The sequence below is a fragment of the Octopus bimaculoides genome, chromosome 12 (assembly GCF_001194135.2).
Source record: "Octopus bimaculoides isolate UCB-OBI-ISO-001 chromosome 12, ASM119413v2, whole genome shotgun sequence".
NCBI lineage: Eukaryota > Metazoa > Mollusca > Cephalopoda > Octopoda > Octopodidae > Octopus > Octopus bimaculoides.
Genome location: NC_068992.1, coordinates 64,249,271 through 64,265,698, shown reverse-complemented (window position 1 = coordinate 64,265,698; position 16,428 = coordinate 64,249,271). Strand labels below are relative to the sequence as shown.

The 16,428-nt window shown below is 36.5% G+C and overlaps 1 protein-coding gene across 1 annotated transcript in view; it reads left to right on the top strand.

Annotated features, from left to right (window-relative positions):
- The window catches only part of LOC106884472 (importin-11), a 66,799-nt gene that overhangs the window by 4,440 nt on the left and 45,931 nt on the right, over nt 1–16,428 (top strand). Inside the window, exons 2-3 of the mRNA XM_052972227.1 lie at nt 3,287–3,348; nt 3,725–5,103. Coding sequence (XP_052828187.1) covers nt 4,945–5,103 — 159 coding nt within the window. The 5' untranslated portion in view covers nt 3,287–3,348; nt 3,725–4,944. The remainder of the gene's footprint in view (nt 1–3,286; nt 3,349–3,724; nt 5,104–16,428) is intronic.

Here is a 16,428-nt window from a genome sequence, read left to right as displayed (position 1 = left end):
TTCCCAATATGCTGAAAAACAGATGCTAAATCGTCTAACCACATAAAATATTTTCACTATTATTATTACACACATAAAAATATTTTATGTGATTAGATGATTTAGTGTCTATTTTTCAGCATATTAGCAAAGAAAACTTTTTCTTTTGCCCTTATTTATAATTGTACACACACACACACACACACACACACACACACACACACACACATATAGGTAAGCAGAATTAGCAGTCACAGTTACCAACTAAGAGATAAAATATCCATATTTACTATTGGTATCAGTTATCTGTGTTATCTGTGGGAATGGGTATGCAGACACACTATGCTCGTAGAGTACAGGTAACAACAGAATAAACAAAAGTTTATCAGAAATCAAATTTAAATAATTAGAAAATGGAGAAAACCTTAGATCAACAAATCAATTGGACCACATCTGTAGCTTATTATCACTTATTTATTTAATACAAAACATGACATAACATAACATTTATGTGACATAACAATTCTTACGGCTGTTTCCGCTTCCGATGTCAGTCAGTGCCTTTGAAAGAAATGCAAAGGAAGAGATAAAGGCATCCTGAATATCATTTTAGCAAGTTTAAAGTGATTTCTTTTGTGCTGTAAACCATTTACCATTTCTGTGGTGCTCCCTCCTTCCCTTGATGCCCTAAGCACATACTTATTTTTCTTAATGATTAATCCAGCACTGGCTCCAATGGATGAACAATGTTAGTAAGCATGAATACCAGCATACAAATGAATTGATGGAAATACATGGTATGAGAGGAATCAGATGTTGTGGCACTCCATTGGTTATGACAATGGAACAGCCTGCTCATGATGTTAACATGCAAATGGCTGAGCACTCCACAGATATGCGTACCCTTAACATAGTTCTCAGAGAGATTCAACATGACAAAGAATGTAACAAGGTTGGTCCTTTGATTTACAGGTGCAACTCATTTCTGCTAGCTGAGTGGATTGGAGAAACGGGAAATAAAGCATCTTGTTGAAGGACACAACATGCCACCAGTAATTGAACTCACAACATTATGATTGTGAGCCAAATACCCTAACCATTAAGCCACGTGCCTTCCCCATGTTACAAGAGAGAATGACTGCTGCATAAGGAAGTGCTGGTAACTCCCAAGTTCATAAAACCCACAGACAAAGAAGACCAAGGAATACAAAGAATGAAGTAGTGAATGTTGATTTGAAGATGCTGTACCTCATCGAAGGGATGAGAAAGGATCACACAGAAAGGAACAATGAAATGCTGGAGAAGAATCATCCGCCCACAGCAACACATATTCTTACTCAAGTGTATGTGTTTAGAAGCTGCACTACTTGGACCCTTCCAGGCCTACATTTGCTGTCCCCTCATCTGACATCCTTGATATCCTCTTCCACCTACAGATTGCTCAGTCCTTGTTTCTTTATTATTGATAGTGCTCCAATTCTCATCTCCCCACCACCCATGTTGACTGCACCATCCTCATCATTTTTCCTATTTGTCCATAAGCTGACCTAAATATAGGAGAATGCATTAGGCAGCTACCATCCCTCTCACCCACCCATCCACTACACTCTATCCCAGTGGTTCCCAAAGTGGGCGGTACCACCCCTGTCAGGATGGTGGAAAGATCCAGGGGTGTCATTGAAGAAAAATGGGGCAATAATGGAGTGACCAAAACAGGGCAATGGATGTAAAAAAAAAAAAAAAAAAAACAAAGGATTAATTAGGTTAAAATTTATTTGTGAAATACTTTTGTTTTGAATTTGCTGCAGAAAATGGTGTATGTCTGTGATGGTGTGTGGGGAGATTGTTTCTTTGTGTAAACACCCCAGCAACAAAACCACCAGTCTCAAATTAGCAGCTCTCATCATATCAGTTGCTTAGCTGAAAGTAATGAGATATTGTTAACGAAGGAACCCTGAAATATAGAAACAGTAGGTTTCAATGCAAAATCTTGCAAATAATATTCTCTGTTGAGTGTAATTTTTAATTTGAAAAACAAGAAAATCTCCCTTTTGACAGTTATTCGCTACATATTTTGGCATCCCAAATTATCATCATCATCATCATCATTTAACGTCCATTTTCCATGCTGGCATGGGTTGGACTGGCAAGCCAGTAAGCTGCACCAGGCTCCAATTTGATCAGGCAAAGTTTCTACAGCTGGATGTCCTTCCTAATGCCAACCACTCTGAGAGTGTAGTGGGTGCTTTTTACGTGCCACCAGCATGGGAGCCAGTCAGGTAGAACTGGCATCAACCACGTTCGGATGGTGCTTTTTATGTACCACTGATACAGGAGCCAGTCGGGGGGCACTGGCATTGACCACATTCAGATGATGCTTTTTACATGCCACCAGCATGGGGACCCAGTCAGGCGGCTCTGGCATCGACTCATTCTTGAATGGTGTTTATTATGTGCCACCAATATGGGCGCCAGTCAGGTAGCACTGGCACTGGCCACAACTACAATTTCCATTTTGATTTCGTTTTTGATTTTACTTGACTCAGTAGGTCTTCTCAAGTGCAGCGTATTTCCCAACGATTCAAGGGTACTTTCAAATGGGCTGGTTATGCGACACTGGTATCAGCCAGTATCAAATTAGTTTATTTAAAAACAGAAACTCGTGTGAATTCTCTATCTAAACAAAAGATTGGTTTCAAATTTTGGCCCCTAACCCCTAGTGCTCTACTATACTTTATTTTATCAACCCCAAAAGGATGAAAGGCAAATTTCAAGCTCTGTGGAATTTGGACTTAGAATGTAAAGATGGATGAAATACTGTTAAGGATTTTTCCCAGAGTGCTAAAGATTCTACCAGCTCGACACCCTTTGACTAAACAAAATATTTATTTCTTTATTGCCCACAGGGGGCTAGATATAGAGGGGACAAACAAGGACAGACAAAGGGATTAAGTTGATTACATCAACCCCAGTGCATAACTGGTACTTATTTAACTGACCCTGGAAGGATGAAAGGCAAAGTCAACCTCGGCAGAATTTGAACTCAGAACGTAACGGCAGACAAAATACCACTAAGCATTTCTCCCGACATGCTAATGATTCTACCAGCTCACCACCCTTTTTGAAACTGGCTAGCTTTGAATTTCTCCGGCTGCTTTGTTTTGGTTTTAAGAATTTTAAGTGGCTTCATAACGATCAAACAGACCCTGCTTTAGAAATGTATTAATTTGTATATTAATTTGTATATTTTATACAATTTTGTTCTTTACTTTTCGTTGTTTATTTTATATTTTTGGTATATATTTAGCCTATGTCCAGAAATCCGGAAAATCCAGAAATCCGGACCACCTCCAGCCCCAAGGTTGCTGGGTAAGAAGTTCGATACCTGTATTGTGTTTTTGTGTTTGTATTTGTCTCCCACCACCACTTGACGGGAAGTAGTGGTTTGTTTACATCCTCATAACTTAGCGCTTCGGCAAAAGAGACCGTTAGAATAAATACCAGGCTCTAAGAAATAAATACCAGTATTTATTTCTTAGAGCCCTTCAACTAAAGCCCTTCTAGGCAGTGCTCCAACATGGCCGCAGTCGAATGATTAAAACAAGCAAAAGATAAAAAGATCTCAATATTGGTTTAAAATTTCAAACCTTATACTTTATTATCTTTAATTTTCACAATGTAATATTTAATAGAAAATACTAAGTTTATTTGTTGAAAATAAAAAGTGGGTTTTAATATATTTCAGGAAAAAAATAAAATTTGATTCGGATAGGGATCTGTGAAATAGTTGTTAAACTATTTCTCTGCACGCGGTTGATGTCATGAAAGATATTTATGAGCGGAAGTAGTATTAAATCTTGCCCCCATGTGTTCCTCTGATGTGGTTTCAAATTCGGATCAAATCCAGCGCAAAAGTTAACAAGAAGATGCTTTGTTAAAAATATAAGTTAACAAGAAAAAGAGAGAAAAAAAAAGGGAAAAAAGCCAACAGGTAGAAATAAGCTTGTTTATATTTTTTTTTAAAGTAGACTTTAAAAAAAAGGAAGAACAAAAACAAAAAAAAAATGAATGGCGGGGGAAATGGAAAGAAAGTTTGTCTGTGAAAATAATTCTATTACCATTTCATGGCAGTACATGTTTAATTTCGTGTCGTATCTGTTGTCAGTGTCTACATTGTCCGGATTGAGTGGGGAAAACAAAACGTAGCGACCATCCACCCTCAATACTAACGTTGCCTGGATGAAAGTTAATATAGATGAGGCCTCAAACATTACCATAAACAAGTCCACCTTCGTTCACTGCTAACATGTGAACGAAATACTTGCAATCATTTAACAAGTTCATCCTTAGACACATAAACATACACACAGACTGAATATACCTTCTCTCTATATTTTTGTGGTGGGTTGTAATCACTTAACGCTCTTAAAAACGTTCGCATTTTTCCTTCATACAAGAGACTCCATTATTTTACCGTTATATATGTGTATATAGTTATTTATATGTGTGTGTATATGTATATATATATATAAAGTAATGGTGTGAGTGTCACAAGTTCTCACTCAGTCAAAGAATCTCTTAAACCAATCTCTCGAAGCAAAAATATTTGCTTTCGTTTATCTTGCTTACATTAATGGTAAAATCCCATGTTGTATATATATAGAGAGATATAATAATATATGCCTACATATAATATATGTTTATACGACTTATTTTTAACTTGTTAGCCAAAGAATATTTCCTCCCTGAACACGTAAAACATTAAATGTATTTTGTAGTGTATTAAGAGATTTTATTAGAACTTTAATTGAAAGAACCTCCACAATAATAATAGTAATAATAATAATAATTATTATTATTATTAATTAATATGAAAATCTACCTGTTTCGTATATGTTTGCAAAGATCATGTTGGTGAGAGTAAAAGAACTGAGGCCGTTCTGTTTTTTATGCTATACACCCTGAATGAGTGGAACCGTAGTCAAAATGGACTTGGCAAGTGCAGGCCCCATCGTGTTGCACACATTAACAAATGCTTGCAGCCAGAATGCTGATGTTCTCAAACCTGCTGTGCACCAGTTAAAACAATGGGAGACCAGTCCAGGATTTTATACTATTCTGTCGGTAAGTCATTTATTTTTCGAATCTTTAAAAAATTTTTTTTTTTTTTACATGTCTGCCTGCTACTTCGTATTTCTGTGTCTATGTGTGTCACGATGTTTTATTTCTTTATGATCTGACCCTAACCTGTTGTTAGTACAAATACATATTTCCTTTACACAGTCATTCATCACCTTGGTTCTTGCTTCGTCTTTTGTTTCAGCTGTTCTTCGAAGCTTTTACACGATCATCCCACACAGTTAATTAACTACAATTAGTATGTAACAACGATTCAGTTAGATGTTATACTATCGTTTAACAAACAACTGACTGAATAAACATGTGATCAAATGTGTTCCAACTGTGACCATCCCGTCTTTATTTCATTCAGACATGATGGTACCTTAGGACTACGTTATCCAATATCCCAACCCCACCCCCGATTTTTAAAATCTATACTGCGATGTGATATAATTTGAAAGATTTGATTATTATTTCTAGCAGGTGAAAGGATGACCACTTGAAGGCTCCGTTGCCGGTTCGCTGATGCTTGGTCCCTATAGTTGCTCCCATAGGCGCAGACACTCTAACTGTGACCATCCCTAATTCTTCCTTTATTCACAGTTTCTCTAGGTCTGCGCTACGCAATATGTCCTACCGGTTTTCAAAAGTGGTAACAGTATTATTAGAAGGAGGTTTGGCATTTATTCCTTAGAAGGATGAATTACTATCACCACATCGAGAGGTTCCCTCGTTATCTTGCTATAGTAAATTCTAGGGGCACCTTTGAAGTTATTTTTACTAAACGACTTTGAATGGCTTTATTGTTGGTCTTCTTTAAAAAAAAAATTATAAATACGCATTTAGCATTTGAAACGTATTCCTCTCGTGTCCATTTGTGCTTCTGTTTTATTTGCCGAATTTCAACAGTAATACTCGGATCTATATTTCTATTGCCATTATTTTAATCGAATACTGATATATAATAAATAAATTTGACCATCTCGTTTAGTTTTTGGATCAGTTCTGACCTGAGGCTAAACAGAGCAACAAGAAACTTATTCGTAAATTGTCTTTTATCTCGTTGGTAGACACATAACAGTTTGTACAAAATACATACATACACACACACACGTACGCATATATATATATATATGTAATGATATGTATTTTAAGTGGGGGTTTTGTGCCTTTTTCTGTCTTTTCAACAATCCCAGTCTAATATAGTAAAAGGAATAATGTTAACCCTCAAAAGAAGTAACAATATTGTATTGACATCAATAACAGACCCAGCAAATACATGTGTGTGTATATATATATATAAAGAACACAAATTGTTTTTAAAATTTACTACAGCTGTTTCAGTAGAATTTTATTGATGTATTCATAGATTACATCATAGCATAAATCCACCATCTTCAGGTAGAATTTTAAACAGATATCAAACAGGTGAGGTAAAACCACCTTGGTGACGACCTATCCAACAATCAACATGGTGAATACATCAATAAAATTCCACTGGAACAGTTGTATATTTTAAATCCCCATTTGTGTTCTTTTTATACCTATGCCAAACCTGAGTCGGATCTACAGTTTATATTGCATTTGGTACCTATGTATATAAATATGTGTGTATGTATGTGTATATATATATATATATTATATATATATATATATATATATATACAGTATTCTACTAACACACCTCATCTCATGGTTGTTTTTTTACCTCGGTGTGAACTCAATATGTGGTATGTAGCCAGTCCTAGTGTCTTGTGTGTTGATGTGCTTAGATTCTAATGATTCCTGTAACTAATCTATCTATCTATATATATATATATATATATATACATACACATACATACCAGAGTAAGTACATAAATGTGAAACAAGGTGGGGGAAAATAGTACTCGAATACTGGAAGTAGAGTAATATACTTTATTATTAAAGCTGCAAAAACATTGTAAAAATATCACAAAAAATCTGCTAATCAGTTTCACATTTCCAGTTGTTGGACAGTTGTGATTCAGAATGGAGCAAGAAATCTTGTTTCATTCTGAATCACAACTGTCCAAGAAACAAGAATGTTTTTGGGTCTTTTTTTAAATATTTTATTGTGCTTGATGCAGAATATTTTTTCGTTATGATGTCCTGGTGATTATGCTAAAGTTACTAAGGACTGGATGGGGAAGAGATACAGAAAATGATAGCAAAGACCTATGATAAGCTGGGATCTCGAGTGTGGTCACTGAGAAATATGCATATACAGAGGGGCAAGCATAGCTGTGGTCAAAAGCTCACTTTGCAACCACATGGTTTTGGGTCCAGTCTCCTTCAGGGTCCAGTCTCCTTCACTGCATCTTAGGCTAAGCAAGTGTCTTCTACTGTAGCCCTGGGCTGATGAATGCCTTGTTAGTGGATTTGCTAAACCGTAACTATGTAGCAGTTTGTTGTGTGTGTGTAATGTACTGTCCCATGATAGAGAAGGTGATGCAATCACCATTTTACATATATATATATATATATATTTAAAAGAGTTAGGTGAAATTTGTTGAGGCAGATTATCTACAGCCAGTTATTCTTTCTGTCACCAACTCTCCTTTGTTTCCAAGCAAAGTAATATTTCATCCTGGCCAGACATGGCTTTTATAGAAGACTGGAAATGAACTATTGCTTACAACCATTACCTGTTGTCAAAACAAGGGAACACACATATACACATGCATACACACACATACGTATGTGCATATTAGAATATAAGAGAGAATAGAGTAAGTATATTTGGAATAGTCACGACAAGAAGTATATTAACATGGAAAATTGTATAATCACATAAGTGATTATAATAGGAATATATTAGGTTGTTCAGAAAATAATAGCTCATTTCAGAAACAATTTTATTCTGGAAAAATTTGCAATAGAAATGTTTTGATTAGTCAAAGTATGAGCCGTGAACATCTATGCATCTCTTCCATCAATCAACGAGATTATTTATGCCTCATTGATAAAAACTTACTGGCTTTGATGCTAAGAAATCTTTGAGACCTCTGGTTTGGACCCTGAAAGTTTTATCACCTAAAAATGTGTTTAAATGCTTTAAAAAATGGTAGTCAGTGGGTGAAAGATGAGGAGACAATGGAGGATGTGGTGAAGTCTCGTATCCCAAGTCTGTGAGTTCCTGCAGCGTGATTCTTGCAACATGGCTTTGCATTATCATGGAGCAGAATTGGGTTTTGCAAGTGAGCATGCATTTTAGCGAGTTGATTGCAGTAAATCTCTGCTGTAATGCTCTGATTGGCTTTCAGAAAGCTGTAATGGACAACACAAATTGCAGACTACCAGATAGATAGTTACCATAATCTTTGGCTGATACAACTTTGACTTTGGGAAATGTTTGGGGGACTAATCACGATCAAGCCATTGACCTGATCGTTTCATAAAGGATCCACTTTTCCTCACAAGTGACAATTCGGTCAAGAAAAGGATCATTGGTGTTTCACAGAAAGAGCATCGAGCACACTTCAAAATGCCTTACTTTTTGATTTTCATCGAGCTTTTTCACCTCACCAATCTTCTGCCGATTGCGTAAGACTGTTGCAATACCGAATTAGTTAATCCATAGTTGTATAGATATGAGTCATAGGAACTCTGTATAAATTTCCATATAGTAACCCGACAAGGTTTTGAGAGATTTTCTTAGTAGTAATCCTGTATGATATTTTCATGGTAATTGTAAATGTTAACAAATAGAGTAACTGCTCTTTTAGTTTACTCTGCCCTTTAAACATCTCTTCCAGATCTTCAGGCATTGTTCAAATTTGAGCACTTAACTGGTGATACCTAATACATTTTGTCCTAAAAAGACATACTTTATTAATTATGAGCATACATATGTACATACAATAGGTTTCTGTCAGTTTCAGTCTACCAAATCCATTCACAAGGCTTTGGTTATCCTGGGGCTATAAGTAGAAGGCACTTGCCTAAGGTGCCATGCAATAGGACTGAACCCAAGTCCACATGGTTAGGAAGCAAGTCTCTTAACCATGCAGCCATGCCTGCACCTCTAGTTTATTTTTGTGACTAAGAATTACAGCCACTGGTCAGTGTATTTGGTCCTCTCAGAACATGTCCAAACAAAGACTCTTATTTCGCCATCAGCTGAGAAACTTTCAGCTCTTGCATTTAGCTTGTGGTCTGTCCTAATCAAGCAGGCTTACAATCAAAAGAATTCTGGCCACAACCATCCTGTCTTTTATTTTTTCAGGAATATAATACTTTGGAAGACATCATCCATCATGTCCTTGATTTTTTTTTTAACTAGATTAGGGTGTGGTGTATATGAGAAAAGTAAAGTTTGAGCACTTGATCAATCAAGATGGTAATCGAGAAAGAAAACACCCAATGACCTTACCATCTGGTTTCAGAAAGACCAGCTCAGTAAGGTGCCAGTTGTGTGTGTGACAGAAAGGCATAGGAGTCTCTGATTGCTGACATCTTTTAAGCATGGCACATGACAGAGAGGATAGGTGTGATTTGAGAGAGATTTAGCAATTATTTCTAGCTCGTTAAACAACCATGTACAGGTTCCCTCATTGACATTTCACAGTATATGTATAGAACAGTATCTTTCAAACATTTCTCAGAGGCCCCTGCAGGTATGGCTGTGTGGGAAACAAGTTTACCTTGGCAGCATTTGGTTTGGGGGTGCAGTCTCATTGTAAGGACCCCTTTGGCTGGTTTCCTCTGGTTCATCAATACATTGGGTAAAATTTAGTAAGGAAACTTCAGAAGCCTTTAGTATGTGCGTCTTTATGTCTGTGCTTATCCCCCACCACTGCTTGACAACTGGTGTTGGTGTGTTTATGTCCTTGTAACTTAGCAGTCCAGCAAAAGAGACTGATAGAATAAGTACCAGACTTTAAAAAAAATGAATAAATAAAAATCAAGTACTGAGGTTGATTCATTTGACAAGTTCACTGAAACCAGTAAAAGATAAAAAGATGTATGTGTATGCAACTAAATATGTATTCTCTTGTCTTGACATCTGCACACCAATTGTAAACGAAGCGTCACCATTTATACAAAACAGTGTCACTTGTTTGCAGTCTTCCGTGAAAGCATATCCAGCCTTCTTGATAGGTCTTGGCATTTGCTTATTGATTGTTGATTCCACCATTCATACAAACAGCTGGCATTCACTTGCAGTCTTCTACGAAGCCATGTCCAGAGAGTTCACTGTTTGATAGACTGGCTGGGAATAAATTCCTCACTTAAAAACGGGCATGGGTTGGCAACAGAAAGAGCATCTAGCTATAGAAAATTCTGCTTCAGCAAAGTTTATCAATGGTCGCATAGATCATCTGATCCATGCAAGCAGTGAAAAAGTGGGTGTTAAGATGATGATGATGGTTTATATATATATATATATATATATATATATATATATATATATATATATATATATATATATATTCTTTTATGTTTCAGCCTTGAGGCTGTAGCCATGCTAGGGAACTGCCATATATATGAATGTTCTTATGTTATAATAAAAATGATTTTACATTAAATTGAAGGATTACTCAAAACATTTGGTTGGGTGCAAATTTAATATTCTTTAACAAGAATAGCATTGACAGGTACTTTGAAATTTGGACCTATTAAGCCATCATTGAACTGTCCAATAATGGCTTATATATATATATATATTTAGAAGTCAAACACGTATAGTAATAAACAAACAGATAAAAGACACAGATGGTCAAGTTGTAAAACATATACTAAATACACAAAAGAACAGAAAACAAACACTGGAGGTCAGAACAAAAAAAGCCATGGGCTAGCACAGACAAGTGTTGTATAACGCAAAGGTGAAATGAAAAATGTCCTAAAGGACTAAAAGCAAGGGAAAGGCAGAGCAAGGAACACAGAGAAGTGTTACCAATCCAGTTGAAGGCAACATGAAAAAGGAGGGCACCGCCTTAGATTGTAACTGGTCATATGGTAGTGGAAGGAGAGAGGAAGAGTCAGAGGGAGTAGAGAAACAGAGGGGAATAACATGGAGAGAAAGGGAGGGAAAGGAAAGAGACAGAGTTGCGCAAATAATATTCCAAGAATATTTCTTTGAATGGGTGAAAAAAGGAGGAGTGTGTTGCGTTATGTGATTAATATTTTCAGAAGTCAAACACGTTTAGTAATGATACAAGAAAGGCTATTTATAAACAAATCTTCATGCAAGATTTTCTAGATTGTTAATAAATACAATTTTGTGACTGATATGATGGACAATGGTTAATGCAGATTGACCCTAGTACAACTGTGACTAATATAAAGTGGCAGATAATGCAGCTGCATGTGACTGATGCAGCTATGAATGTGATTAATGCAGTTGCATGTGACTGAAGCAGCTATGAATGTGATTAATGTTACTGCACGTGACTAGGACAGCTGTGTGTTACTGATGCAGCTGGAAATGTGACTGATGTAGCTGTGTGCGTGACTGAAGCAGTTGCATGTGATTAAGACTGTTGCACTTGACTAAAGCAATTGTGTTGCTATTGCCACTGTTGTGACTATTGTCACTAATACAAACTAGGACTAATGCAGTTAGCTAATTGACAAAATCGTTTAAACTCTAACAAATCAATGGAAAAGCTTCAACATGATTCCAGACTTGCTGGAAATAGTAATCAAATCTCCCTCAAATTACACACTGATGCAGGGGTTCTCAACCATTTTTTTGCTCCTGTGGACCCTTTTGATCCCTATTTCACTCTACTGTATATAAAAAGTAATTTTATTGTATTTTTGTAATTAAATATTATTAAGAATGGTATAAAAAAAAATTTTAATATTTTTTTGTATTGCCGATGAATTTTAACAACAAAATCTTATATATATGACCACCCCCACTCCCCAGGCCAGAGGAACCCCAGATGAGAACTACTTCCCTAATGGCTTAAAAAAAGGAAGGCTACATTGGGTAATTATTCTAACAATAAGATTGAGTGGTCACAGTAAGACATACCTAGTGTCAGGGTTGACTTGGAGTCAAGCAACAACCAATGGGGGAGAAAACTATATGGGTACTTGATTTGCTTGAAATAGCAGTCATATTTCCTTTTAAACATTTTTTGTCATCCTTAAGAGAGAACTTGTTGAATAATGTTGTCTTGGGTCACTTGCATGTAGGAGAAAGATGATAAAGTATGGCTGAAATATTTGAGCACGGATGTGCTCCTTCAGAATTGGCCTGGGGTTAAACAACAACTACTCAAGTGCTTTGAACCATTGAGGGTGCCTCTACATCAAGCATGGGCAACCTTTTTTGAAAAGCAGGTCACATGAGGCTTGGCTCCTCATCAGGTGGACTGCACTACCTAAACAATTCAAGGTAATTTTTCAATAGGTGTGCCATTCGGAAAGTCTCATTGGCTGCAGGTTACCCATGGATACTCTGAACAGTCACTTGGTTTGCTATAAATAGTAGCTAGATAGCCTTCAAATATTACACCTTGCTGCATTAACCCTTTTTGTTACCATATTTGTATTGAAAAAACACTGACATTGTTTTAATTAACTTTTGAAAATAATGAATTTAATGAAATAACTTCATCATTATAGTCAAGCTGAAGTGCAACGTGTTTAATTGGCAAAATATGGCCATCCCCAAGTATAACAATAACTTTGTCATTATTAAACTGATGTTTGGTACATAAAATTAACATGAAATTTTGATGGAAGATTTTAATTTAGATCACATTAAAACACGTAAATTTGCATCATTGAGCCAAGGGTGATTTGAGGCAGGTTGGTATCAAAAAGGTTAAAGAAAGAAAGAAAGAAAGAGACACATTCATCATCATCATCGTTTAACATCCACTTTCCATGCTGGCATGGGTTGGATGGCTTGACTGAGGCCTGGTGAGCCAGAAGGCTGCACCAGGCTCCAATCTGACCTTGCAGTGTTTCTACAGCTGGATGCCCTTCCTAACGCCAACCACTCTGAGAGTGTAGTGGGTGCTTTTTACATTGGAAAAAGGAACAGGATAACCTGGCATTTTGCCCTTTAGTGTTCAGACTACTCTGACAAATGCCAGGTAAAAGCACCAAGTACATTCTGTAAAGTGGTTGGCATCCAGCCATAGAAGCCATGCCAAATCAGACAAATGGAGTTCAGACAACTCTCCAGCTGGTCAGCCCCTATCAAACCGTCCAACTCATGACATAGAGAATGGACATTAAATAGTTATGGTTTTAAATTAATTGTGTTATGTCATGGCTTGGAAATTTGGAAGATGTGATTGTTTATAAATCACATATAAAACAGGTAGAATATTTGAACCAGATATGGACGGTTAAAATGCTAAAAGATAAACAAATCAAGTATGTAAAATGAGACACCTATCAGTGTTTTAAACAACTATCTGTGTTTTTGTTGGTCACATAGAAAGGTCAAGATGTTTATATTGAAGGAAGACTGACTAATATTATCCTTCCCTCTTTCCGCCTTCTGTCCCCGTAACTCTTTTGTAGTTTTGGAAGGCTCTTACCCTGTCTGATAAAAAAGAAATTGCTGAAAAATATGGAGATAAAGCATGTTTAACTCTTTTGTTACCATATTTCTGTTTAAAATGTGTTTCTGTCAATTAATTTTAGATACAACAAAGAATTTAGTAAAATAACTTAGTTATCATTAAGCTAGTGTTAGAAATGTAACTTGTGACTGAAGTTTGGTGGAAAATTTTAATTCAGAACTTTTGAAAACCAGACATTTGTGCTACAGAGCCAGAGGCAGTTTCAGCTGGCTTGGTATTGAATGGGTTAATTTCAAGGTTAGTAGACAAGCTGATCTGATAAGATTTGAGATAGGTCTTATCAGACATTGAGAGGGAAATAAAAACTTGAAAAGATAACAGATTGGTTTATGCAGAGAAGAAACATGTATAATAAAAAAATTAAAAAAAAAAAGCAAAGTCAATATCATTGGCATGTTACTGTCAATTAAGTAAATCTGTTGTTTATATAAACTATCAGATAACAGAGATACCCTTCCTGTCATCAACCCTTACCTGTTTCCCAGCAAGGTAATATTTCTCCATGGCCTGACATGGTTTAGTGAAGGTTTGGGCAAATAACACTGTTGGTATGACAGTAATACTTGTTCACAGCCATTGTCTGATATCAAGGAAACACACACATACCAAATATAAGCACAGAAATTTCTCAAAGACTGCATATATTCCAATATATATGGCATATATACATATGCAGTGCCCATTATCACCACCATTACCAACAACAAGACTGCAAAATTTCACACACACACTTCATCATTGTATTTGTTCCCTCACCATTACAACTGGTATTTGTTTCTTTACATTCCAGTGACTTAGTGCTTTGGCAAAAGACATCAATATAATGTGTACCAGACTATAGAAGAAATATGGGTCTTGAGGTCGATTAGTTCAATTAAATCCTTCCAAGGCAGTGCCCCAGCATGGCCACAGTCCAGTGATTAATAAAAGTAAAAGATAAAAAACAAATCAAGTATGTGAAATGAATCACACCTCTCACCTACCGATGAGAGATCCTCCATCAGGCTACTCAGTCCCCTGGAAACAACAACCAAATCTCATACAAATTACATTACACACCCTATTGACCTTAGACAGAAAAAGAGACACAATGGGATGATGTAGTCCTAGATGTGCTATACAAGAAAGAATAACAATAGTTATGGTCTGCTGCTCAACCTGGGCTAAACAGCAACACTTATCGTAAACAAACACACCTCAGATCAGCAGTAACGGTTTTTGTGAATTGTTTTTCATAGAAAGCAAAATATTTAGGTTAACGGTTGTGTTACACCTCATCTTCTATTGTTAAACATTTAACTGGCTGAAGATTTGTTTTTAACTATTTTTATAACTTTGTTGGAATAACCCAGTCTTGTTCTAGATTTAAAAAAACATTTTTTTAAAAATTTTATTGGAATAGGCATGGCTGGGTGTTTATGAAGCTTGCTTTGCAACCACATGGTTTAGGGTTCAGTCCCACTGTGTAGCACCTTGGGTATCTCCTACTATGTTTCAAGTCATTTTGTTCTGACTTTTATTTGTTTTGATCATTAGACTGTGGCCATGCTGGACCACCACTCTGAAATGGTTAGTTCAGTAAATCGACTTCAGTATTTATTTTCAAGTTTTCTACTACTTATTCTATTTGTGTCAGTTTCCAAACTGCTAAGTCACAGGGTTGTAAACAAACCGATACTGGCCATCAAGTTGTCGGGAGACAAATACAGACACACACACAACAGGCTTCCACACAGTTTCCTACCAAATTCACTCAAAAGCATTGTTTGGCTCGGGGCTCTAGAAGACACTTGCCCAGGGTGCCGTGCAGTGGGACTGAAGCCAAAGCCATGTAACTGCAAAGTGAGCTTCATAGCTACCAATTCCACCCAAGTACCCTTTGCTTTTCATCATCCCAGAGTCATTGAAATTCTTTTGTCGTTTACATGTTTCAGTGAGTGGACTGTGGCCATGCTGGGGCACTTCCTTGCAGGGTTTAGCCAGTGAAAGTATCTTCAGTATTTATTTGAAAGTCTAATGCTTATCCTCTTGATCTTTTTTTTTTTTTTTTTTTTTTTTTTGGCAAAACACTAAGTCACGGAGACCTAATCCAGCACCAGTTGTCAGGCTGTGAGAGATGCACACACATCCATTTTTGTGTCATTTCCCCATGCTTTCATGTTCTAAACAAAGTTGCAAGGCATTCTTTTACAGCCAGATGATTTTCTTATTGCTAATCCTTGAAATACTCCAGAAAGAATTTGAGTAAAAGTTTGCACATAAGTAGCTCATTCTTTGTATTTAAAGTAGACTGCTTGGTATATTGTAGTGGTTGAATGATGTCATTGCTGCATGAACTGTATCAATGATGGCATCGAGAGAGAAAATCCGTGACTAGATGGCGTTAGGAGTAGCATTCAGATTTATCAAGTGTAAACCTTATTTGTTTACATTCTTTTGAATTAAGCATGCATCATCGCATAGCTTTGATATTTTTATGTCATCGTCATTTAATCTCCGTTTTCCATGCTGGCATTGGTTGACAGTTTGCCAGGAGCCACATCAGATCCCTGTCTGTTTTGGCATGGCTTCTACAGCTGGATGCTCTTCCAAGTACCAACCATTTTACAGAGTGTACTGAGTGCTTTTTTCGTGGTACCATCACCAGTACTTTTTTTTCGTGGTACCATCACCAGTGCTTTTTTTTTTTCGTGGTACCATCACCAGTACTTTTTTTTTTTCGTGGTACCATCACCAGTGCTTTTTTTTTTTT